Genomic DNA, 27,827 nt, shown 5'->3' with positions numbered 1-27,827 from the left:
GAACGCCCCCATTGGCCGCTCTCCGACGGCGCCTCCCTCCTGGGACGCACGCGCATTTCCTTTTCTCTGCCGAGGCCCCTCCTCATCCTGCGTTTCCTTTCCCTCCTCTCGCTGCCGTCCTCGGACTACGAGTGAGCCGCTGTTGTTGTCAGTACATTTCGTCGCCCGCCGTGGGAGACAGGAAGCGCGAACGTAGTCCGTTGGGCGCGCGGTCCTCGGAACCCAAAGGAAAGCGGCGCGAGCCACGAAACGCAGAGCCGTCGGCTGGTCTGCTTTAGTAGCTTGGGTTGGTGCCTCTTAGCTGAAGAGGCCGGTCTGCAGACCTCTACCGGTGTGGTTGTGGAGGGCGAACGCTGAAGAGGAACTGCCGCTTTCCATGCAGGGAGCGGCGGGCGGGAAGTCGAGGCCGCGACAGAAGGAAGGGCTGCCGCCGTCACCAGTACCGAGAGTAAGTTGCTGAGGGTGGGGTGCGAGACTGAGACCCAGTTTGGCCTTCTCTGGGGCCGCTAAGCTGGCTTTCTGAGGCCTACGGGGGCAGGTGCCGGTAAGGAAGGGAGCAGCTATTGGGGGCGGAGAACGTGAGCTCTCCCCGCTCTCGCCGTCATCCCCGAAGGCCGAACTCCGCGGCGCCGCGAAGGAGCTGCGTCCGTGCGGTTCATGTGTGTTTCTCTCTCTGACATATATACACACCCCTCTCGCGGTCTCCCTTTGCGGTAGACGGGCGAGGCGAGGAAATACGTATGTGTGCGAGACACGGAGAGAGACGGAATATGGGGGGTGTTCTTTGCGTGTGGCTGTAGTGTCCCCGAGGGCATGCAGCGATGGGATGGAGTTCGTTTATTGTTTGTGAAAGAAAATGAATTATGTGGGTTCAGCATTACAAAAAGCAGACTTAAGAGACATGAATGAGGGGAAGGAGAAATTGAGTTTACCTCTTCTTGTCCCCTTGCCATCGCTAGCGTTTTTCTTTCCATTCTCTTCCCCCAATCCCTGCAGTCCGAGGAACAGCGTTCTTGCCCCCCCCTTCCCCCAACTGCTCTGCATTCGTCAGGCTTAGGTGGCAGATAAGAAATTCATACACTCGAGCTGCATATCTGTTTGGGTGATGACAGTGCATCTTATTTCTGCAAGCTGGATACAGAGCCAACAGGTTTCTTCAGAGTGAGCTTAGTAGTCTTTCTTTTTCTGGTGGTGCACAGAGCTCTCTTCTGTGGAAGTGCTTACATAGCGTTGTCATGCCAAAAGCACATTATGGCTTGATGATCTCTTTGGCAAACAGCCATTTTTCTAAGCTGCATCAATTTATGCTTTATTTGCCAGTCTTTGACACAGGCATCAAACCTGTGGAACGTTTTTGTTTGTTTGTTTGTTCCCTTTCTTCCACTTAGTATTAATTGAAGCAGATAGATGAAAAGGCATAAAATAGCTTTTTTATTGCTTAGAGTGAATATATCTCTCATAGGTTTAAAAGAAAATTATAATATTAACTGAAAAGTAATCATTTAACATGATTTAGTATCAAATTCTTTTATTAGTGTGCAGAGTGCAATGAATTGTGTATATATTAAAGTCTCATTCTTTGAATATATGCTTGAAATACCTCTTGAAATAGAAACCTCTTATAGCTTAGATTTTGAAGCTTATTTTCTCTTTTAGAGGTTAAAAAGCATTTATTTCACACAAAGGTAGATAACTATGGCTCTCCTACAGTTGGCTAATATAGATATGAATCCTTTCCAAAGGATATGAGACAACTGTTTAAAGCCTGCCCTCTAGTGCAACCACACTTATTCATTTAAGATTATTTTTATGTATCCTTTATGGGAAATCACAGGAGTCAACATTTGATGTAAGGAAGTGGGACAAACGGAGGGTTTAACAGAGTACATTTGGTTCCTGAAACAGTTAAATCTGCTTGGAAAATATTCTTTTAGGAATGTATTGTTTAGTCTCAGAACAAAAAATAATTACATAGTTGAAACAAAATTTGGCTTTTTTTGTTACTGCCAGCAGTAGGGATTAAGTTGCATGACCTTTCACATTGATAACTTCTTATGAGAAATACACAGTTTGGCTTAGCTTATTTAAATAGTATAATTGGGAGCTATTTAAAAGACCTGACTGGACGTAAGAGCATTTTGTACAATGCCTAATTTCCTGGAGTATGTAATGAATATATATATATTGAACTAGAGGAATTCAAACTGATTAACTACTGTAATGAAATCTATACAGCTGGAAAGGTTCTATGTATTTGCCCTGTACTATATATAATTATAATGTTTTGGATTTTTTAAAAATAGAAAATTTAGACTCAGAATTAATTTGGTCATTGTTAAGAGCATTTACTGAAATATCTAGGTGACCAGATGATATAAGAGTACTTTATTGAATAGGATAGACATTTTTTTATTACTCAGTGATAGTAGTCTCTTATTCAGAGAACACTTTTGACAAGTTGGTCTAACTTCATTTAACTCATCAACTTGCACCTCTAGTCCTCTGGCACACTGGCAACATTTTCTGGATGCCATTTCAGCTGCATGCTCCTTAATACAGTCACTCCTTAATATGTCACTTTCATATATTTTCTGTTCTCTTTTACACAGACATCAGATAGATAGAGCATTTATTTTGATCATTCTTGCTTGACAAATTCTTTGTACAATATTGTTTTCCCATTGTATTGTCCCTGCTGTTCTAGAATTGAATTTATTTAGGTTTATTAGATTATTGCAAGAGTGAGGCATTTTCTGAGATCTACTTGGTCTCCTCTGAGCATGCCATAATGTATTACTTTGTTTCCTTTACTTGATATACTCAGTATTTCACTGAAGTGGCCTCCTGTTCCCCTCCTTCAAACAATTCCCCTACATATACAAGAGAATAATATCCTTAACCTGCATTTTAATATGGTTTCATTGGTGTGCTATGTAGTTTATAGAAGTATTTTAATCAACTGGAAATAAAGCAGTTTTGAAAATAATTAATCTAATATAGAATAATATACTTGTATTAAATATTACATTTATTAAATTTAAATATTAATTTCATTTAATATAGAACAATACACTTTCGGTTTGGTGCAGTGGTTAAGGCATCAGGTTAGAAACTGGGAGACCACAAGTTTTAATCCTGCCTTAGACACAAAGCCAGCTGGGTGACCTTGGGCCAGTCACTCTCTCTCAGCCCTAGGAAGGAGGCAATGGCAAACCACTTCTAAAAAAAACCTTGGTAAGAAAACTGCAGGGACTTGTCCAGGCAGTCTCTGAGAATCGGATATGATTGAATGGATTTTTTTAAAAAAAGTTCAGTGTAGATGAAAAACTCTTTCAACTGAGTCAAGAGCCAAGGGAAGTGTAATGATTTTTATTATAGTAGAGAGAATACAGTATTTCTAGAAAATGTCACAAAATATTGTCTAAAAAGATAATCTAATTCATCTTGGTTTAAAAGAGCATTATTTCTACAGCTGTAGCTTCTTATATTTTTAAAACAATTAATAGGAGAGAGTGGTCAAAGTTATAGCACTGAAACGATTAACTTCTGCACTAATTAAACTCCTGATCCATGGGGGAAGTGCTCATGAAGTAGCTTTGGAGAAATGTGTGTGTGGGAAAGCCAGGTCAGGAAGGGCTTAAGCCCTAGCCAATGTCATAATAATGACCCAAGTATATAACCTCCCCTAACCTCAGATTCTCTCTCTCTCTGTACACACACACACACACACTGTATTGGCATCATGGGTTTCTGGTAAAACATCTGGACTAGAATGTGCTGTGGATGTTAGGCATGCAGTTCTTGCCATATGCTTTGAAGAAGTTATTCAATTTGTTGGTTGCTTCTTTTAGCTGATTTGATATTGCATTGAGAGGAATATTTAAACTTTTCCCTGCTTAGAAGATTAAAAAAGTAAAAATAATGGAATATTATATAAACAGCTTGATCAATGTGATTTAAAAGATTAAATGTCTTTGTAAAGGGATTGTGAAATGTTATGCCTTTAATATAGATTTGCAAGTAACTCCAATTATATTTAGACCACATTTTTATTAACCTACTGGTCCATACAACTCTGGAAAACAGTTCCCCATCTGACAGTTTATGAGTGCCTGTTTGCCAGCTTTTTTTAGGGAAAAAAGGAATAAAAAGTATTGCAAGCATACTAGTATTTCAGGTAGTCTCTTGCAAAATTGTTCTTTTTTGTTGATTTCTATGATTTTGGAATGTTGGGGAAATAACTTAGTCCCAAAGCTAATACTGAATCAAGTAATTGACTATGCCCCAAGAAACTGCAAAGCCTTACCATTTAGAATTGTTCCTGGAAGATGTCACTACAAAGAATTTCTGAAGGTCTTAATCTCCAAAATTTGTACAGGCTGATTGTTACTATTAGGATAAATACCTGCATTTCTCTGTGGCAGAGAGGCTCTCTGGTTATAATATGTTCTTTTTTCTCTTGAGTCTGATAAAAAAAGTATATAAAAGACAAAATCAGCAATAATAAAAATTGGGGATAAGAAAGAAATCAGTCCCATTCAGAGCTGTTTTCAAAAATGTCTGCTTCCCTTGGCTTCTGGGAAAAGATTTCCTAAAAAGGTACATTTGAACTGATACCAGAGATAAAGCCAGATATACTTCCCCAGGAGTATGTTCCCATACTCTTTATGTCTCAGCTGAACATACCTTGTCCCATGTATTCACCATTATGAGCATTGTATACTCAAGGCAAATGTACAGGGTAATGCAGTTATTAAGCTATTCAGTTCCCAAATCTTTTAGAATAATAAGGAACTGTTTGTTGTAGAATCAGAACATAACCATTAGAACTAAAATATAAAATGTATAGTGATTACTAGGACTGTGCAACACATGTGATTACTAGAACTGTGCAGTGCTTCCATCTTTAGCATCTTTCTGTCTATCTAAGGGAAAGTTCCTGTTGGGGTACAGAAAAGAATGCAGCATTAAAGGCCTCCATTTTGTTCCTGATGTATTCAGTTCAGATTTTATATATGTTGTAAGGCTATTAGTAATATTTATTTATAATCTAAGTTTTTTTCTAGAAAAATAATACTCTTTTCTTGACACTTCATGTGTTGTTCCAAATGAATTTTAGGATGACAGTCTATGCACATATTCATATGGTTATTTTCTGTGAGAGTTATATAATTCCTTTAAGTGCTTGACAATTATGGTGGCTATTCAATAAGTTAATCTAAATTTCTTTTACTTAGGAAATAACAGTGGAAGAATGTGAAACTGGTCTTGGAACTGGATATGGAAATATCAGCAGATGAATCTTCTAAAAACATGAAGAAAAGTTGGAATTTGATGTTCAAAGCATAACTAAGATGTTACCTTTGAAAAGGGCACTGCCAAGGTTGGTAGACCCCAACTTATTCAATATAGATTTTATTTCACTGTGAAATTTGTCTTAGTTGTCACAGTGACATCTTGATTTCATACATAGTTCTAATAGTGGATCCTCAACTGATGGTGTACCTTTAAAAGTATTTTCTTCTCCTTGCAAATGTACATACAATAACAAAAGATTATGACCTATTGCAGTTCTCTTCCAGGAAGGACAGGATTAAAGAGAAAAGAGAAGAAAGAGATGGATCAGGTCAAGCTGTTGAGATGAATTTTCCTTACCTGGGATGCTTAATTTTATATACAAGATTAGCTGATGCTGTGGTTTTGATAAGTCTTTGTTTTACTTTATCATAGCTAGTAATATGATACTGTGCATCTTCCTTGCAAAGGCCTTGCCTGTACAGTTTAACTGCATTGTTACTTATAGTCCATCTTTAGTTTATTTTAAAAAAAATAATTTGGCTTATACATAATTGACTAAGTATGATAAGCATTGAAATCTAAGTAGCAACAACTGTCTTCTGAATCAGGCTTCCTGGTAACTTGTGTAAATCTCAGTTTTTATATTATAAATTCAGCCCTTAACGGCTGTGAAGAAAAACATGCTTTTTAATTCTAGGATTTAGAAGTGCACACAAGTTGTTTGTAACAAAATAATGTCTTGGGCAATCTCTAACATTGTTATATATTTATCAGCCAGATGTATAAGGCCGCTCAACTAATAATGACTTGGTCTACTTTTTGAATCCCTAAGTGTGCATATACCAATTCCTGCTAAATAGTTTGTCTGATCGGGAAGGAACCAGAAGGTCATTAAATAGTTTATTTTGAGAGTTCCCTTTGTTATTGAAAAAGAACAGAATTTGTTTTTAAAACTCAGGGAGGAGGAGCTAGAATAGTTAGAAAAGCAAAGAATTGTGCGGTATATTAATAACTATTAAATATATTATAGCATAAGGTTTTGTGACCTGTCTATTTATAGGTGTCTACATATGCAAATGGTTGGGGCTGGAGAAAATTGCATATGGTGAAGAGCTCATATGGAAATGAGAAGCAGAAAGTACAGACAATGATTGTTATTCTCATGTATGGTTCATTTCCGTTTTGCCTCTTTGTTACTCTGTCCCTATGTACATATAAGAGTCTTTTAGTATAAAATAGATAAATATAAAATTATCTAGTTTCATTAGAAAGTATATCAGATATACAGATATTCATTTTGAAAGTTCTCTGCTATTGTTAACTATTATTTGGCAATATTTTCAGCAGTTTCATCAGATTTCTTTCTTAGTATATTTGAAGTACAGGAAACAGCAATCATCTGTTAAAATTTTTGTGGAATTAACTTTTTTCCCTCTTATTTTCTTTATTTCTAACTGCATAATTAGATTAATGATTCAACTACTTGGAGTGTTGGGCAATGCTTGCCTATGTATCTGGTATCTCTAGAGTGGCAAATCTAAATTAATTATTCAGTTTCCTTTCAAGAAAATCCTTTTATACTGGGTTCTTTCCTAACCAAAGTCCAACTTTTAAAAAAGCAAAAATGTTTTTCTAAATGTACTGTAATAATTTTATTTTTGATCTTTTAGGTGCATTTGGCAGCGAAGATGAGTTGTGCATCCATTTCAAAAACCCTTATATGAAAAGACACAAGTTTCTGAAAGTGTTGGCATTACTACTTGGAGCAGAATGGCAGGTTTTAAACGAGGATATGATGGAAAAATTGCTGGATTGTATGATTTGGATAAAACCCTAGGCAGAGGGCATTTTGCTGTGGTGAAGCTTGCCCGACATGTATTTACAGGTGAAAAAGTGGCAGTGAAAGTAATTGACAAGACCAAGCTAGATACTCTAGCCACAGGACACCTTTTCCAAGAAGTCAGATGCATGAAACTAGTGCAACATCCCAATATTGTTCGCCTGTATGAAGTTATTGACACCCAGACCAAACTTTATCTGATCTTAGAACTTGGTGATGGAGGAGATATGTTTGATTACATCATGAAGCATGAAGAAGGTCTTAATGAAGATCTGGCAAAGAAGTATTTTGCTCAGATTGTTCATGCTATATCCTACTGCCATAAACTGCATGTCGTTCACAGAGACTTAAAACCAGAAAATGTTGTTTTCTTTGAAAAACAGGGACTTGTGAAATTGACTGATTTTGGATTTAGCAACAAATTTCAGCCTGGAAAAAAACTCACAACAAGTTGTGGATCTCTTGCATATTCTGCTCCTGAAATTCTACTTGGAGATGAGTATGATGCACCTGCAGTAGGTAAGTTAATGGACTATAAACACAACCTCAATTGCTATATTTTTGTGTTCAAAGAGCTATTCTTGAAAAATAATTGAACAGTCTTTCATAATTTAATGCCACCTAAGAACTGCAGTTTCCAGAATTCACAGCTAATAGGCAAGGCAGAATTCTGAAAGTTGCAATTCTAAGATATCTTGAGGATGCCATGTTATGAAAGAGTAGATTTAAATATTAGAAGCATATGTTTTAAAAGGTCTTTGTATCCTTTCATTGTTCTAGTCTAGTGTTAGAAGTAAGCAACCTGGTATCCCCCAGGTATTTTGGATTGCAAATTTACTTAAGCTTCAACTAGTATGATCAGCAAATTTCAGACAACTGCAGAGTGTAGCCTATTTCTGTTATTTTAAGGACTCCTAAAGTAAACTAGTCATTGTTAAAAGCTGAGACAGAACATTCTATGATTGGATTATCTTGAATATGCGGTATTGTTTACAACAGGTGCTAGGTTATATCTACTTCATATATAGTATAGTTCAACATGTGCTTGAATTAGAATTCCAGAATTCTTTGAACTGCATTGACAGTAGATGGAAACAGCATTTTCCATGTTGTTGCACCAACATGCACTCTCAATACAGTTGTCCAAATGCTTGCATTATCTCTCTGATTTAGGAACACAATATAAAGTGTTTTTGTTACTGGCTCCTCTTATAGTTGTGTGCTATGAATAGTTGTATTTAAGTGGAAATAGCCTCCTGTTTTCAGCTAAAATTCCTCTCCAGATATTTCAATCATGTATGCTTTCATTGTGGCCCTTATGCCTTTGTGATTGACTGTTGCAGGATTTTCAAACTGTATTCCCCATTATGACCTTGATGGGGTTTCATGAGAAACTAAGGGCAAAAAAGGGTGTGGGTGTGTGTGTACACACGCATACACACACACACACAGCTTAGCTCTATCCCATTTCCATTTGATAATTAGAAATATTTTTACCCACATGCTGTTGACATAATTCATCTCAAAATAGTTGGTTCCCAGCTCGTCTTTAAGAGCTGCAATGCAACTTTTTCATTATTAACCCTTGAATCCCATCCACTGTGAATTGTAACTATTTCATTAAATTATGACTTCATTCAAGGGTTCCAGATAGGAACCATGTTTTAAATAAGAAAACACATAACCAGCTAGGACCATATCAAGTTTATATCAAAGGCCTATGAAATTTCAGCTCATGATTGCTCAAATTTATATTGTACAAATCTGATCTGAAAATAAAAAAATGCTGAGTATAATAATAATTTGCTTCAGTGAACAGCCTAAAATGGTTACTTGTTCCAATTGCACTGTGATGGCAGTTGTTTCCTCTCCAAATGTATAAATTTATTGTGTGTTTTGTTTCCTCTCAACCACATATTTTGATGTTACCTTGGATTTCTTGTATTTCTGTCTTTGTGGTTTTTCTAATGTTACTCATTTCCTTTATTGTACATGTAGTGTTATCAGTGGAACAACATTAGACTTAATTCTTACAAGCCAAGTATTGTGTAGCAACAGTTAAACAGGAAATCCTTCACTAAAGTAGTAATTCCCCCACACAGAAAAGGAAATGGGTAGGAAGGAGTGAGTACATAGAATATATAATCAAAGTAGATGGGGAAGGAGTAAATGCTGGGAAAATGTTACATGACAGTTTAGTAGTACCTATGAGATTGATTTACAGTTGACTGTCTTTCCTGCTTTCATGGGAATATTGTGTGAGAAGTATTTCAATTGGATATATGACATCAAAGTTTCTCCTGTTATAAGTAGATAGCTAATTAGGGTCTAAAGGGTCACATAAAAATGTTCAAGTCCACACAGTTTCATACAGCTATCTTAATGTATCAATTCAAGTCAGTCTGTTCATTTTTTTGACTGCAGGGCATAACAATACAGGAGTTAAATAAAATAACCAACCATAATTAAAATATGTTAGAATACATAAAAATCAAGTAAAATGTATAGAGCATTTTTTGATTAAGAAAATAAAAGGTTAAGAACATTTAATAAAATCATTTATCTGTTTAGCAGTTAGTTCAGTGAAGCTTGCTAACCTCCATAATTAAATCTTCCTGACCAAATCCATTAAATATTCAGTTTTGTGTGAATCAGGTCAAAATAGTTCCTCCTTCAAGAAGGGCTCCAAAAATTTTCCATGGGCAGAAGCAGAAATAAGGCAGTGCAAAAAACAATATGAAAAATCTTCTATAGTTTTGTTAGAATATGGGCACATAACACTTATAATATGGTCTTTTAATTAGCTGCCTAAAATTTTTGTGATATGTTGTTAGGAAGTCCCATTCAAGTGGAAAGTAGGCATTTTTAATTTGAGTGGTAAATTACTAAATGGATTGTATACAGCTGGCAAGATTGATTTGTGATGTGCATGTCTGAGAATGGTAAAAAGAAATGCTATTTGCTTCAAATATTTGATGTGAATCTTCTTTTTGCTAAGTGTGTCATGTCTGGAGATGGCATCTGTTACAGTCAAAATGCTCACTTTTTTTGGAAGATCATTAGGAAGTGATGATCTGATAATAAACCATTATCACCACTAGTAATTTCAAGCCACACACTAGAGAGTATTACTAGTATTTTATATAATTAATCATCTTATTCTGTACATAATTTTTCTGTGATATTTTAAAGAAATTCATGTGGATTTACAGGAGAGTCCCATGAAGGTGTTATTCCAGATTTTTCCTGCAACACCACCCCCTGCAACCTGGAGTTCCCATTATACTATAGTAAATTATTCTGCAGATAATTTTTCTGTGATATTTTAAAGAAAATTCATGGGGATTTACAGGAGAGTCCCATGAAGGTGTTACTCACAGATCTTTCCTGCAAGACCACCCTCTGCCACCTAGAATTCCCATTATATTATAGTAATGCTACTAGGTCCTTTATGCCAAAAAAAAACCCCAGTCTTCGTAGCTGGTCCAACATATCTAATAAAAAGTGTCATGTGTGATTAATTTGTAAGATTATTAAAAAGATTCTGCTCATGGCCACTGATACAAATAAAGATGTATAATTTTTATCACCTTTATTTCTGTGGTTTTAGAGATTAGGGACTGAGAAAGTATGCCTCTTTTGTCATGATGCAACTATTTTAAAAATAGCAGAATTTTTTGCTGATTAACAGTCTCTCTAAACTGTAACATTTGTCTCAACACAGAGCAATTTATTAAAACCTTAAGGATTCAGTGTGAAATACATTGGTTGACAGTTTTGTTTGGAGTTCTTTTGAAAATAAAGTGATATTTTTAATAACCTGCACAACTAAATCCACAATGAACTTTGGGGCTCTCTGCTTACTAGATTTGTGACAAGCATCAAAGGGGAAGTCAGTGACGAAGCTTGGTTTCCATAGCAGTGACTTGATGTTATGTAAGGGAGTAAGGAAGTTGCATGTATTTTGCTTGGTTGTCATGGCTCTGAGAATCCTGCTGGAACAACTTTCACAATTGGGGTGTTTCAGAAGCATTTGAAAATTGCAAATGCTAACCAGCAGCTATGAATCTTCAAACACTGCAATTCCAAATTACATACTGTGTTTTCCTTAAGAATTAAGACCTTCCTTAAAATGAAGAATTATGTTTTACAATCACTGATGTTTGTAATATATTTGTACTCTCAGTCAGATCCTTTGTTTAAAGGTATTTAACAGAATTCTGAATCTATTTTTGGTAAACACTTTGATTCCTGATACTGCTCCAGACTTTTCATGAAGATATGTTGTCAGATTGCCTGCTAATGGGAGCAATAAATATAAAAAACTAAAAATAACTAAATTCATGTAACAGTGAAAATTCTTAAAATGAACATTCAGCTCTGAGGTGGGTGGATCTTGAGAAGGTTTCTGGGTAAAAAAAAGCCTAATTTTTGGTTTGCTGCCTAGCAACAAATATATAAATGATTTTTTCTTCTGTACAATTTTTGCTTGCTTTGATTAATAATGTGAAATTGTATTTCCAAATGGTCACAATCTATTTATTGTTTCAGTTAAAACCCTTTTGCAGAGCTCAATCATTTTTCTTTTCAATCAACATCTGAAAAAATTGTAGGATTAGCAAATTGCAGAATATAATGCAGTGGCCTGTATACATAATCACAGAAGAATTAGATGTTCAGAAGCATAGACACTTTATTTCATTAGAACAGAAACAAGCACATAGTAGATAGATAATACCATCTAATTAACAGAAAAGGCATTCATTCACATTAGATATCTTTCAAGGTGTTTGGTTCTGGGATGGAAGGAGTTTATTTTTGCCCTGTATTTTTAGTGAACATATGGACTTGCCTGTTAATAAGTTAGACTGCTGGTCTATCTGACAGACTTATCTATTCAGGAGGTGGATTCTCTCGAGTTGTGTTTTATGACAGGAAGGCATTTTAAAAAAATTGGCATATTAATTATTTCTATTCAAATGCACTATTGAATGGCCTACAAAATATAAAATACCCAATTAAAAAAAAAATGTGCGGAAAGCGGAAAGGAAAACAAAAATACCCAAGAAGCATTTATTCAGCATTCATACCAAAAGGCTTGAGAGAGGCCTTCAGTATTGTAAAATGTAACAGTAGGCACCTACAAAATTTCAGAAAAGAACGTTCCTGAGTGTAGTACCCCACAGGAAAAGCTCCCACACAAGCAACTTCAGGGTCTGTAGTTCTAGGCATATGCAGTAAGACTGCCCCAATTGTCAGTGCTTGACTAACATAGTGAAGGTACACGTACTCCTCACTTAGCAACTGCCTCGTTAAGCAACCATTTGCAAATATGATGGTAATCAACAGTAGTAAAAAAATCATTTTCTGACCAATGCATGCACTTATGCCCAAATTTCTATACCTGACAACAATGCACTCCAGAGTGAGAGTAATGCTGGCATTGCTGCACGATAGAACTTTATCTAAATGAGGCGACAGCAACCAGCAATCTTTGCAGTGTCTCCCTCTCTCTCCCTCTCTCCTCCCCCTCCCTCCCTCCCTCTCTCTCTCTCTCTGTCACATGGTTCATTTAGGGACCATGTTGCTGGAACCAATTGTGGTTGCTAAATGAGGACTATGTCTAGTCCATCAGGCATCCTTGTTCCTTGACGTTTAGAGCCTTATATATCATAAGCAAAGCTTGAACTTGGCTTGGTAGCTGCTTGGCAGTCAGACAGTTGCTTTATTATTTGACTGACAGGGCCACCAAATCTGAAAGACTCAAGGTGGCTTATGTTGAAAACTTCATAAAAACAAAGAGTACAAAACATATAAAAATCAAACAACACTTCCAGGAAGTACATAAAAAACAATTCCAGCTATTATCAGAGGTTATTTGTAATCGTGTAAATTCTGACTATAAAATGTTGGTTAAAATTAATTGTTATAGTAAATGAATATTTACTGTTTTGAAGTTTAAATTTCATTATTTTCTCCCAGATATATGGAGCCTGGGAGTTATTCTTTACATGTTGGTATGTGGACAACCACCTTTTCAAGAAGCAAATGATAGTGAAACTTTGACCATGATAATGGATTGTAAATACACAGTACCATCTCGGGTGTCCAAAGAATGTAAAGAGTAAGTAAATTATTCTATACAATGCCTTGAAATTAAAAGCATTATGCCAGTAATTTAATAAATAGTAAGGTATAGTAGTGAAGACTGGAAGAACCCAGTTTGTATTTTAATTTCACCACAATGAAAAAAATACAAAAATCTTCTCTTTCAACCTAATCTATTTCCTCAGGATTTCCGTGAGGATAAAATGGAAGAATTGTCTATACTTTGTTGAATTCCTTGGAGGAGAAGCAGGATATAAATGAAATAAATGTTAAAGAATGAAATAATTTATCCTCATTTTTCAAAATACTCACATTTTTATTTTTTGAACATTATTTTTGCCTATGTAATAATTATGCATAAATCCTTTACTGGTTTTATTTTTTTTCCTCTTTTTTTGCATTCACTATTCTATAATTGGTTCTGGTTCTAGGAAACATTGCAGATCAAGATCCTATTATAGAGTAAAATGTTATTATTTTAAGGTTTAATATTATAATTATTCTGATTTTGTTACAAGAAACTGGTTTTTAATGACATAGTATGGTAAATCATATTGGATTTCCATGACTGTTTCTTAGAGTGCTTTGAAAAATTAATGAAAATGTGAATTTTTCAACAACTCTTGAGTTATAAAAATAAATCTGATCAGAACCTGTATGTCATAGATCTTCCATTTATATAACGCCTCACTTTGTGCTATGATCTTCAGTTTTCATGCTGCTTTTATACACACATGTAAAACCTTCTGAAAGGCATTGAAAGACAAAGCAATACACAGTATTAAACCAAAAATGTTGATGTGGTTTCTAGTTTAGTATACAGCAATGGTTTTCCTGGTGGTCTTCCATCAAAACACTTACTAAATCTGATATTTTTTACCTATCAAGATAAAAGCTAAGGTTGGATAGGTGCTACTATGTGCTGTGACTTACATCCTTTATTTCAAATGAATTTATTTACATGCTGATGCACTAGGATAGTATCCCATATAGACCTCTGCAGTAATTCTGAAAAAGAATTGTGGAGATCTAGTATCTCAGTAAGATACAGGTAGTTCTCGACTTACAACACAATAGGGGCTGGCAAATTTGCGTTAAGCAGTGTGGTTGTTAAGTGAGGCATCAGGTGACTCCACCCGATTTTATGACCTTTTTTGTTGCAGTCGTTAAGCAAATCACTGGTTGTTAAGCAAGACATCACAGGACCGCAACTTGTGACCTTCCCTGCTGGCTTCCCCATTGACTTCGCTTGTCGGAAGGCAGCTGGGAAGGTCACAAATGGCGATCACATGACTGCAAGGATGCTGCAACAGTCATAAGTGCGAGGACCAGTCGTAAGTCATTTTTTTCAGCACCGATGTAACTTTGAATGGTCACTAAATGAATGGACGTAAGTTGAGGACTAGCTGTAATGTTAAATAGCCAGAATTCTACAAATGAAATAAAGTCAATTACATGTTGGATGAGGGCCAGTTGTACAATAGGAAAAAAACAGCTTTGTGGAATATACTTTTATAATGATGCTAATATATGCTTATATTTTTCTTGCTAAGTTTAATTACACGAATGTTGCAAAGAGACCCCAAACGAAGGGCATCTTTGGAAGAAATTGAAAATCACCCTTGGCTACAAGGAGTTGATCCATCACCTGCAACAAAATACAATATTCCTTTGGTTTCATATAAAAATCTTTCAGAGGAAGAGCACAATAGCATCATACAGCGCATGGTTCTTGGAGACATTGCAGATCGAGATACTATTGTAGAGTAAGTAACATTTTATACAATTTCATAATTCAGTATTGTAACTGTTCTTATTCTGTTACAAGAGTATATAGAACATTCTTTCTCAATCTGGTGCCCTTCATAGGAGTTTAGATTTCAACCCCAGAATTGACAGCTATCATGGTCAACAGCCATGCTATGTGGTAATTATAAATACTGTAGTCCAGGAGATGTAATTGGGAAAGCACATACAAAACATAAGAACTTTGGTGGAGTCATAATCAGGATATGTAAATAAAGTTCTTCATGTCTTTTTTTTTTTTTTTTATAATGTTTTTTTTATTTTTACAACAAACACAAAACAAACATGAACAAACAAAAACATAAAAAGGCATAAAAAAGCATCTTCCATTTTATACCGTGTGTCAACCAGTTAAACTCGTTGGTGCCCCTTTCATAATCTTAAATTCTCATATCATCTATTCAAAAATATACTTGTATACTTATCAATTAACAATTATTAATCATTCATAGCTAATCTATAAAATCATATATTACAAAAAATTTTAACTTTCAATAGGATTAGTAATACATCTCCATCTATCTATTATATGTGTATATATATAATAATTAATATCAAATTTCTATTATAAAATTTCCTAATCTATTACATTACTATATTTTCTCATCTAATCATTAATAAAAACAAATCCCGTGTCATATAAAATTGCTTATCTTCTTACTCTAATTTCAAATCTCAATTTAACTCATCTCTGCACATTCCATAATTTTGAATAACTTCCTCCTGCATAAGTACTTTTTAATTTTTCCAATTCTTAAGAGTTACAATTCTAACCAATATCAGTTACAGTATCAATTACAATTCTAACCAAGTTACAGTTCTAACCAGATTTCACTACATGTTATACAATTTTTAACTATATATCTCAGATTTATACTTTATTCCAGCGCTTGCATAATTTTGAGTTCACCCTTTTCATTCAATGTCCCAAAATATCTGGCTATTCATTCCTTTTTTCTATATTATTGGATAAGAGAAAGCAATAATAAGTGTCCTTTTGAACATTCTGCTTTTGGAAGCTTCTGTCAGTTCCATCATTGTTGTATTCCCCTGATTTTCTCTTTAAACATCTGCAATAGTTTCTTTCAATATTGTTTTACTTCTTCTTTTTGTACATTCTCTTAGTACGATTTTCCATTATAATCTTGTATAATCTTTTTCTCACCCTCAGTGCCAAGAACAAATCTGTCTCTCTTCATTTATCAGTTGATTAACCCTTTTAATTCTCAGTTTATAGGCCTCACAATAATTCCGTTTAATGTTTCTGATTTCTTGTACTATTTCTTCCTTTTCCAATGATCCCGTTTTATGTTTAATTAAGTCCATTTTAGCTTTAATATCTTTTTTTTTTTTTTGAGAATTTCTGCAGCTCTTCTTCCAATTTTTTATAGTCATCCTCAATAGTTTAAAGATCTTTTTCTGCATTGTGTTTCTCGTATAGTCTATTATCTTGATAAACCTTCATTGAGTCAAAGGATTCTTTATCTTTGTTCTTGCCAAAAATAAGAGAAAAAAAAGAAGCAAAAGGAGAGAAAAAAAAAAAAGAAGGAAAAATAAAAAGAAAAGGAAAAGAAGGAAAAGGCTAAGCCTCTTTAAAAAAAAAATCCATCTGGGGGGGGAATAGAAAGCAAAGCAGAGCTTCTAGCAGAAAAAAGAGCTACTGCCACTAATCAAGGCTCTTGTGACTGGCTCAAACTTTCCATCTTAATGTTTTCAAAGTCGCTTTCAACTCCACTTTCTTGTTTATAGTTACGGATGGCACCTGTATAAACATGCACATCCCACTATCTTTTTAGAAAGCACAGGGTCTTTGAGCGTGCGTCACAATGAAAAAAAAAAGCACTAATTCGCGCCTCTAAATGGCAGTGCAACTTTCTTTCATTTACTTTCTCTTAACTCCACTTTCCCCATTTCAAAGTCAAAAAGATATAAATTTCTTATAACAATAAAAAAATCTTAGTAAAAAAAAAAAGGCTTAAAATAAAAAGTTATTGAGTATTAAAAAGAGAAAGCCAATCCAGTTAAAAATATATTTTTTTTAAAAGAAAAACATCTTGTCAATTCCACTAAAAAGGGAAAGTTGAAAAGAAAAATTTTCTCCCCCTTCTTTTTTTTAATAGGGTTCAATCTCGCCGCTTAATCCACTTTTCTTCACTTTTAAAAATCTCTTTAAGTTACTTAAGGTGTTCTCTAAGAATAGTTGAATAGTAAAAGTCCATCTCACCCAGTTGACACCCTTCTCTTCCATCTTCCTTTGGAGCTGTCCCGGTTTTCGCAGCCATTTTTGGCTGCCTCTCCTCCACCGGCTTCAAGAGCTTCTCCCCGGATCGATCTGGGACTTGCGGCGTCCCTGAGATCCGCGGGACGCGCCCTTTGCGTTCGCCATCTCTACGGGACGGCTTAGGTCCATCGGGACCGTCCGGGCGAGGAGATATCGGCTGCCATCCTGGGAGCCCAGGATCGCCCGCCGTATCGCCGCGACGCCAGCTCCGCCCTCCCAAAGTTCTTCATGTCTTTAATGTCTGGTTTTCAGAGAAATTCCTTCATGTCAAGTATTTATTTGGCACTTTTCTACTGCCACTTTTCTACTTTCCACTTCTCTTCAATTTGAAGAGTTGTTTACAACAAATAAAGTAATATATTTTATTTATTTATAAGTTTTTATTTTGATTTTTTAATCCTTAAAAAAAATTCCATAGTGGGATGTCTAAAACTTAAGAAAAATTATTGACAACTGGTTGGAAATTAATGTACTGAAAAGCATAACTAAAGTAACCAGTTGTATAATCTATTCTGTTCAGTTCTGTGTATTTTTTAAGCTGTTTCTGGGATATATGTGACAGTGACTTTACCAACTTTCCCTTCTAATTGTAAGTAGATAGTTGGCAAAAGCAGAGGAAAGATCCTGTAGCTGAAATGATTACAAGACATGTAAAATACCCTGATAGGTGGCTCACCTTGTTTATTCCTACTCCTACTCCTATGTGTATTTGTGTGGAAAGAGGAGGAGTATAAATATAATTAACATTAATTTATTGTATGTGTATTGATTGGTTCTGAAGGTAGGAACTTCTACCATTTAGCTTCGTAATTCTTTCCTATATGTAAATAATTCCTATATTTACATTGTATATCTGGTTATAATTATTTACAAGCTTTTTAACTTTTAAGAGTGTTTAGATCTCAAATAATGAAAGTATTGGACTCAATTGGCTCACTTTCTATGTAAAATCCATTAAGTTAATAAATGCACATTTATTTTGATTAAAAAATCTGTCAGATGAAGTGATTGAACAAAGGAAACAAAACATCAAGTAGCTTGATTTGGGTCTCAGTTTATGTAATAAGAAGTGTTGTGAATTAGTACTAAAACCCTTTGAGCACTTGGAGCAGTAGATAGCTTGAATTGTTATATTTGATGACTAGGAATAAAAACCTTTTATTGGTATCAACTTAACAGTCAGTGATTTGCTGCTCAAGTGGCTTATATATTTGTATGAGGAATTAGAGAGAATGCTCTGAAGTGAGGAAGTTCACTTCAAGTTAGTTATGAGGAAAAATATTATTAATTTGTTTTAAATTGGCTTTTGATTTTATTTAATGGCAGAGGGCACAGAAGCATTCTTCACTATTTGGATATTTAAAGATAATATGTAGTGTGTTTATTAATTGATTTCTTTCTCCCATTTGCTTTCCTGGCATTGCTGAGTAGTGATAAACTGCCCAAACTCTGGGGGAGAGTAGGAGAAAGGGCCACCCATGGTGAATGAGGTGCCACTTCTCCAAAGTAGGAGGACTGTCTCCCTGAGGTTGCTTCTCTTAGCAATTATAGATCATCCTAGGGAGTCATTGGAAGCAGACCAGTTCTCAGTAATTCTAGCTACAAATAGATTTGTGATAGCACTATGGCCACATGTATCAGAAATTCCTCTATAGCTGCATGGTGAAACCGTAGTAAAGTACAGTTATTCTGTAACTGGCAGTCGCAGACAACATTGACTCACATTCAGTAAGTTATTGTGATCAAGAAATTTTTTCTCAGCTGTTAGTTTTTTCTTTCATATATTGTTGTGTAATTACTGAACTTGCTGTATTAATTCCCCAGTTTTTAGTACGCCAGTGGCCATTTGTCAAGATGTCAAAAGTGCAAATTTCTGCACTGAAATACTCTTCTACTGTTCTGTTAAGGAACATTATATGTTGTGTTGGGGATATGTCCAGTTTGAGGAAACCATTAATATATGTTTCATTTCTTCAGGGCTTTGGAAACTAACAAATACAATCACATCACTGCTACCTACTTTTTACTAGCAGAGCGGATTTTAAGAGAGAAACAAGAGAAAGAAATACAAACCAGATCAGCAAGCCCAAGCAATATAAAAGCGCAATTTAGGTAAGAATTAAGACTCTACAAATTGTACAAATAGTTTGTATCTAAATTCTTAGATACAAGAGGGCTCACAGCCTTTTTATTTTAAATGTACATTTTAATAACTGTAAAACAGATGCAGTTATTTGTATAACAAGTATAACAAACATATAGCTTCTGAAAAATGTGCATATTTGGAAGGGCGTTAGCTATGGAAAATAGTAAATCTTTAGCAGTGTCCTCATTCAGTAATAGTACATTCTTTCTCATAGTGAATATAGATCAGATGTGTAGATTTTTAGATAAAGGGCTCCCCTTCAATGTCCTTAACTGAATGAATTGCAGGATGAGAGACATTTTATGAATTTCAAGGTTAACAAATACCTGGTGCCCATATTTTAATGATGCAGGCCTTAAATCTAAGATGGATGCATAATAAGAGAGTGTCTTCTGATATTTTTTAAACAGAACTATGGTGTTAATTTTGAGATGTAGAAAGACAAAGCAGTTAAAGATAGTAAGAGTAAATCTTATTGCAGCCTTTTCTGAAGAATGCTTGTGTGAAAATATATAGTTAGCAAAATAAATAAACTCTCTAAAAATATCAGACTAATTTAAATGTAGAAATGGAATAAACAACTGGAAGATATAATTAGGAGAGTCTCTTTAGGAAGACTATTTAAAACCACTATAATAGAGGCTAAAATAAATTGTATATTGTGATATAAAAAGAGCCCAAACAAGTTCAGGAAAATGCCACTGTATTTAAAAAGCTCCGTCAAACAGACTATATGAAGCGAGAGGATTTATTTTAGTAAACTTTTTTTTTTGACAAGCTGTATACTACTCCAGTTATATGTTTAAATCCAATACTTGGTGCTAGCTACATTTTATATTTTCAAAGTAGCAACTGGGATGACTGAAGTTGGAATTAAGGGAGAGAAGGATAATCTTCCCTATACTGTATTTTCCTACAATGTCACTGTTCTCAAAATGGATGTTTCTTTGTTTTTAAGATATGTTTTTTTTAAAAAAGGTTCAAAGTGCTTTTGGAGAAGGTGATTTTCATAGGGAAATTAGGAATGAGCAAGTGCCCAGCCTAAGGATGGGATTAAAACTTAGAGTTATGAGTATTTTAAGAATGTTGACCTGAACAGGACTGAACTTCTGAAATACAGGCATAAGATTGGGTTGAATGGACACATATTCCCTAAAAACCCAAATTTAAAATTAGCAGTAAGGCAATCGATGGAAACAGGCCTAAACTATCTACTTTTAGGTATTTAAGTAGCCCTGAAGCAGTAAATCTGTCAAAATTGTAATAGATATCAAACATGACAAGGGTAGAGGAGGTAAAAATGTTAATAAAACAAATTTCATTTCCACATCTAAAATTTGGACTAGAAATCTACTAATCATAAAAGTTAACTGATATCTGGGGTCTCATTCTCAACCTAGTTCCAAATTGATCTGATTCCTCATTGAGGAAAAATGTTCAAATGGTACTGTGGAGTACCTGTTATTTCCGTGACAACCAATACAATTATTTTTCATTCACCTATTTGTTTTAATGTAGTTCTCCTACTTTTCCTTGGGGAAAATGAACAGCTGGCCCTCTGAGTCTAATTTTTTCTCTTCTATTTGCCTGCCTTCAGGCTGGGATGTCAGTCACCTGTCCCACTTACACATAGGAAGCCTCCTGCAGTTCTTTTGAGAGCCACAGGAATACAAAAGGATGGGAATCGATGCTGGCTAGTTTTATAAAAGACTGTGCTGGAGGTACCACAGTATTTGTTGGACTTGCCTCTTCAGTTATTACTACTTTGGAATTTTCAAAGCACTAGTGAGTTGGGTTACATGTCAGTAAATTAGTATCACTTTAATTACTAAAAAAAAAAAAAGACTAAACAATGAATACCATTAAGAGAAAAAGTTGGATCCAACGTTTGGCTTGGGACAGTGGAATTGTCTCTTTGTTTTCAGAAAAGAGTTGGTGATGGCCTGAAATGATTTAAGAAATTGAAGTTTAAAGTGCAGCCAGACAGAATTGATTGTAAATTGTTTGAACCCAAGCTAATGAGTAAAAATGTGACTAATTTTAAAATGCATGTTGATTATTTCTCACTTTTTTTTATATTACTGGCCTCAGTAATATACTATATTAAAAAATGAGAAACAATCAACATGGAATAGAGATTTTGCTTTGAAGTTGTTGTTTTTTTATGTTTTAGTTTTAACCAAATTTGCATTTTCCTGTTTCCTCCTTTTTATGTATAATGTAGGCAATCATGGCCAACAAAAATAGATGTTCCTCAAGATTTAGATGATGACCTTACAGCTTCTCCTTTGTCCCACGGAGCTGTTCCTCAGTCTCCAGCTCGTAGTGCTGAAAATGTTCTTAATGGACACAGAAGTAAGGCACTCAGTGATTCAGCCAAGAAAGAGGATATTCCTGAATTAGCTGGACCAACACTTACAGTTGTTCCCTCGGTGAATTTAAAACCTACAACTAGTAATCGAAAGTGCTTGTTTAGAGTGGAAGAAGATGAAGAGGAGGATGAAGAAGATAAAAAAACTGTTTCCCTGTCAAATCAAGTTGTTCTGCGCCGTAAGCCTTCTGTTACAAATCGTCTTACTTCCCGGAAAAGTGCCCCAGTCCTTAATCAGATTTTTGAGGAAGGGGAATCTGATGATGAATTTGATATGGATGAGAATTTGCCTCCAAAACTTAGTCGGCTAAAAATGAATATTGCTTCACCCAGCACTGTGCATAAACGTTACCACAGAAGGAAAAGTCAGGGTCGTGGATCTAGTTGCAGTAGCTCAGAAACAAGTGATGATGACTCAGAAAGCAGGCGACGTTTAGATAAAGACAGTGGGTTTACTTACTCCTGGCATAGAAGAGATAGTAGTGAAGGTCCTCCTGGCAATCAGGGAGATGGAAGTGGACAAGGAAAACCAAGCAATGGAAATGGAGGGCTTGACAAAACAAGTCCTGGTGATAATCATAAAGAGGGTGGAAGTCCTTCCAGTAGCTCTAGTGGAAGCACGAATAACAATTCAGGTTCCACTCGCAGATGTGCAGGATCTGGTAATTCGGTGCAATTGTCATCAAGAAGTGCGGGTGATCTGGTTGAAAGCCTCAAGTTGATGAGCATCTGTTTAGGTTCTCAGATTCACAGTAGCACTAAATACATAATTGATCCCCAAAATACCATTTCATTTTCCAGTGTTAAGGTGCAGGAGAAATCAACATGGAAAATGTGCATAAGTTCTGGGAGTGTAAATCCAGTTTCATCCTTGGGCAGCATAAAATTGTTTTCTGACCAAATGTCAGATGCGGCAAATGAGTTAGAACGAATAAAGAACAAGAACTTGAAAAATAATGTGCTACAACTACCTCTATGTGAAAAAACAATATCTGTGAATATTCAGCGAAACCCGAAGGAAGGACTGTTATGTACATCGGGTCAGACAACTTGCTGTCATGTTGTTTGACAATAATCAAATTTAACCCATTCTACTTGACATCACCAATCTTCCTGTTCAGAGCTGTGAATACTTTATTTCACTGAACCTTTTGTTGTCTTTGTCTTAATATTTTAACATAGGCTTTAAGCAGTAATTTATTACATTTTAATTTAGTTTTGCTTGTTATGACAATGCATGATACTGTGCATGCTGCTAGCCAGTAATTTCTTTTGTTCCAAACAAACCAGGATTTATGTAACTTTTTACCTTTATAATTTTACTATAGAAAATCTGGATTACAGTAAGGCTTGTGTCCAAATCCAGTATAAATTAAGCACTTGGTAGTTTCACATTCTGCACTTAAATTAGAAACAGAGCTTTTGTTTCTTTGTAAGACGTCAAATCTTGTTCGGATCTTCTGTGTTACTTAAAATATGTGAGATGTGGCATAATTCTCTGTGTTTGCAACAGAACCAAAGCAATAATATTTTGATACTGAAATCTCTTCTGGAGCTTTCAGAATTTCAAGGCTTGTACAAAGCAAAAGTGCACTGAAAAGTTATCTTGAACTCTTGATTTTTAATCCCACATCTTTGTCTTAAATAATATGCATGAGTGGTGGCTGAAATGAAGATCTTGATTTGATATAGACAAGATTTTTTTTTAAAAAAAAATCTAAGGCAGCTTTCCCCATTATTAAATGCAGACAATCTTTTTTTAAAAAAAATATCTAACAAAGGAACACTGTAATTTGTTTAAGAGGGTTTTTCCCCATGCAAGGGAAAGCATTCATTACTGGTATATATAATCAGTTGTAAAGTATTGTGCAAGATAGTTAAAATGGACCAATTTGTGGTAGCCAAGATCTATTCCAATAAATCAATTCATATACAGTAACTGTTGATAATGATATTGAAAAAAACAAAGTTTGTTTCTTCCAAATCTACTTTCCACTGTGCCCTTTAATATTTACAATATTAATGGAAGCTTCACAGAGTGCTGATTACTTTAAGGATGTAATAAAGTACTTTGAGCATGCAGATAAATGAGGCAAGATAGGTAATTGTCACTTTTGTATAGAGTTAAGTATATCAAAAGTGCTTCAAAATACCTAAATGCATACAGTCATTTCAGCCAGACATTTCTAGTAAAGGAGAGTAGAAGCAGTTGCTGGAATTTGAATAAAAGAAGAGTCTGTTCAGATTATCAGAGAGCCTATCTGGAGTACTTTAATATGGTATATTCTAAGTCTACTCCATGGATCTCAAAATGCGCCATGGAATATATTACTGGAAAACAAATTATTTTAATTGGACATTTAGTTTGGGATGTGACATTTAATTTGCTTTAATAATTCTTTCTCCAAATCAAGTCAACGCAAGTTGGCATGGAGCAATTCTCTTTCATTCTTGACTGTATTTGCCTTTTTTTTTTTTTAAACCCCTTGCTACTGAAATGCCAACAAATGAATGTGTTGGCACTTTTTCTGTTAAAATAATACTTCTGACCAGATGAATTAACTTTTCTGAACATGTATCTAGAGTAAAATATATTGCGTATTCCCAATTTGGGGAAAAACAAGAATTTTATTTTTTCAAGCTCTGTGCACTGGGTCTTCAAAGCAATGCTGGTAAGAACTGATGGTATTATGTAGCAGCAACCCAGACAGTTATTGTCTGAGAGAGTTTACATAGTTCAGTAGTATTGTAATGCTAGCAAAATGGTCAAGTAAAATGCATTTCATTTACATTATAGCTTGTAGAGCACCAAAGAATTGTTACATTGGATTATGATTTTATGCTTCCCTTTTTTTTAGCATGGTGAATCTGTCTGAAGGTACAGTCTAAAGCATTTTTACCAAGAAGCCACTTGAGTTCATTATGGCTTATTTCCAAGTAAATATGGATTCGCCTATAATTCTAAATCATGCAGTGTATTTTATTATCTAGCCTAGTTCAGGGTTTATAACTTTCCATTTCCCAAGTGTAGCAAGGCATACATGAAATATTTCACATTTGTTTTTCAAACTCTTGTTGCAATTTAGTTTAAAACTGCTTATGATGCTTTACCAGTATGAGATAAGTACTCTGTGTATGATTGTGTGTGTATACACATGCACAAAGCTGAAAGAACTGATGTATGGGTGAAGCCATAGAACATATTTGCTTGAAATTTTCTTGAGCAGGGATCTTACAAAGGGCCAGAAATATGAACAGTTCATAGATATCAGTGAGTAGGGCATCTATATAAAAAGTAGGAGAACATTTATAAAGGGCATTGGCAATAAACTTTGTTGCAGTTTTTATTTTCAAGTTGCTGTAAATATTCTTATCACACATTATGTACAGCCTTGGAATGGCACCTTTTTGACCAACCCCAGGAGTTTTTGTTTCTTCTGTTTTTATATACAATTGTGTATATATGTATATGTATAAATATATATATGGTGCTCACTTTAGATCGGCGGTGTTGACCATTATGCTGCATAGCTGTAAAATAGCCTTTAGTTGTGTATGGTTGGGTGAACTACTTGGGTGTACAGATGTTAGCTTGAATGTTGTCTTTTATTCATTTGTTCACAGGTGAATGACTGTGCATGTATTGTATGTTGTATTATGTTCTGTTAAAGGAGGGAGAGAATAACCACTACATTAAAATATATTGGACCAAACTATTATAGAACAAGTAACAGTTTCCTGTACCCCTTAAATTTGTCTTTACAAGTTGCTTATAGTTACTGTAGCATATAAATATTGTGGAAAGCAACTAGTCTTGTATTTTTCTGTATGAATATATAATGTACCTCTAGCAATTTATCTGTATTTAAGATGTGACAATCTTGACACAGAATTAATTTTGCAAGTAGCAGTTAAATTAAGCAGAACTGAATGGAGGAAAGCTAAGCGTTTTAAGAGAGGGTACAGAAATATCAGTTGATCTTTGTCAATTGCTTCCAGCAATGTTTGGCTTTTTTCACTATGTAACTATTCATGGTGTGTGACAAAAATCCAATTAATAAAAATGGTCTCTTGATTGGTGCAAAAAAGACTTCCATGTCAACTTTATATACTCATTAATATGGCTTCTGTTTCAGCACTGAAAAGCTGACATATTGGACCTGTTGTAATAGGTAAACTATGATATCTGCCTGTAACTATTACTCAGTGTGTCTTTGTGCATTTACATTCTGCCAACTGCACACATGCAGCATTAAGTTTTCTCCTTTCCCTCTGCTGCTTATGCCGCCTCGGTACCTTTATCCATTATGAAGGCAAGAGTTTTTAGGAGTGTTGCACTGTTTAAATGACATTGTATCTTGAGATTTATTCTTATTTTTAATAGAACTAAAAAGACAAAGTGTTCCTTTTGTGAACTTTGGTTTTTTGTTTTGATCTGTTCAAGATACTGCATGTCTTTAATAATACAAAATAGCACATTTAAAACTGCTCAGATGACCACTCCTTTTGTGTACCTACCTTGGAGAAGACTATGATGCACCCGTATTCAGTTTACTAGCAAATTATAGGACTTTTATTTATTATGGAATTATGCAATAACTGCAGATATGGGAGGGGAGAGAGCATATAAACTAAATTATTGGATGAAATACATCTGGTAAAGCAATTGTTTTATTAATATCACAAACAGCTGAAATTTGAAGTGTAGTTTGTAAATATTGATCATAGTTGTAAAAAGTGCAAGGAAAAGAAATTGCTAACAGTTTAAAATATCTACTTCAAACTTGGTCAGGTTACAAATGATATTCTGACAGAAGCAATGTGTGTTAGTCATGTAATCAGAAAAGCAACTCATTTAACATCCTGATGCTTGTGCTGCTGTAAAAAAAAATTCCCTTTTCATCTGTCCTTGCTGAAACAGTCTGGCCCTCTAGTGTTAACAAAGTTTTGTTTTTTTTTAAATTAGGAAAGAGGTCTACTGCATGCACACTTTCCAAAATTTATTTACCGCCTCAAACAATACTGCAGAAGTGTGGTCTTCCTAGCTTATGTGTCCATAATTCAGATTTTGACCTCAGCTCCAAAAGTAGTCAATGACATTTGTTCTTGTTTTGAAACACCTTATACAAAACACAAAACCCTTTAATGGCATACCAGCTGAAGAGATCTTCCTTTTAATATGCTGGTTATGTATGCATGTGGCATATGAAACATTGATTGGATATAGTTAACTCTTGATGGTATTATATAATAGTTCTCTGCTCAGACTTTCTCATTAACTATTGCCTTTAGCATTCCAGCATGAAAATAAAGATTGGCAAAGTGAGAATCCCTCACATATTGCAAGCTGTTCATTGCATTTATTGTGAATAGCATTCATGTTCACAGAATGTGCATTTCACAAGCATACATATAAGCTGACACTATAAAGCTGTCCTCTAAGGCAGTTTTAATGTCAAGGGAACCCTTCCCTATATAAAACCTCACATCTGGTATTCTTTTGCTGCCATAGCACTAACAGTGTTTGGGGAATTGCCAATTCCACCTTGTAACATAGTGTGATTATGCGCCCAAAACTACCTCTTTGTTTATATGAAGATTCAATGGAAACTTCAAGCTTAGGAAAAAGTTAACTAGCTTCCATACTTGATTATGCTCTTGCTGTCCTATATGTATAGGTTAAAACGGGTAAAACTTCTATAAATATTCTATTGTGATTATTGAATATTCTTGCTGTAGAATACAGTAAAGAACAATTTGTTCTTGCCAATGTAGAAAGGTGTTTAGATTTATGGAAGATTGAACATATACCAAATGGTATATGGTATCACTTGGTATTTTTTACATAATGTTGATAACAATTCTTAATGAAGATTAATGGGAAGCCTCAAAATAAAGGTTGCACTTTTCTTGCTTTCAGTGATAAACACATTTGTAACCAAATTATCCAATCAAATTTCCTGTCAATGGGGAACAC

General features: G+C 34.9%; 1 protein-coding gene across 1 annotated transcript; it reads left to right on the top strand.

The window, feature by feature from the left end:
- Nucleotides 1-135: 135 nt before the first annotated feature.
- SNRK (SNF related kinase) lies at nucleotides 136-25,938 on the top strand. Its single transcript, XM_088150874.1, has 7 exons — nucleotides 136-448; nucleotides 5,238-5,383; nucleotides 6,969-7,657; nucleotides 13,121-13,262; nucleotides 14,800-15,012; nucleotides 19,311-19,445; nucleotides 21,704-25,938. The coding sequence occupies exons 3-7, from the start codon at nucleotides 7,069-7,071 to the stop codon at nucleotides 22,917-22,919; spliced, it is 2,295 nt and encodes a 764-aa protein (XP_088007000.1). The 5' UTR covers nucleotides 136-448; nucleotides 5,238-5,383; nucleotides 6,969-7,068; the 3' UTR covers nucleotides 22,920-25,938.
- The last annotated feature ends 1,889 nt before the right edge of the window (nucleotides 25,939-27,827 follow it).

Source organism: Python bivittatus, unplaced genomic scaffold, assembly GCF_059951505.1.
Source record: "Python bivittatus isolate LINGU-HERP-01145 unplaced genomic scaffold, Pbiv_v1 ctg000610_np1212, whole genome shotgun sequence".
Lineage (NCBI taxonomy): Eukaryota > Metazoa > Chordata > Lepidosauria > Squamata > Pythonidae > Python > Python bivittatus.
The sequence above is the reverse complement of the archived record's forward strand: the minus strand, read 5'-3'. Positions and strand labels throughout refer to the sequence as shown.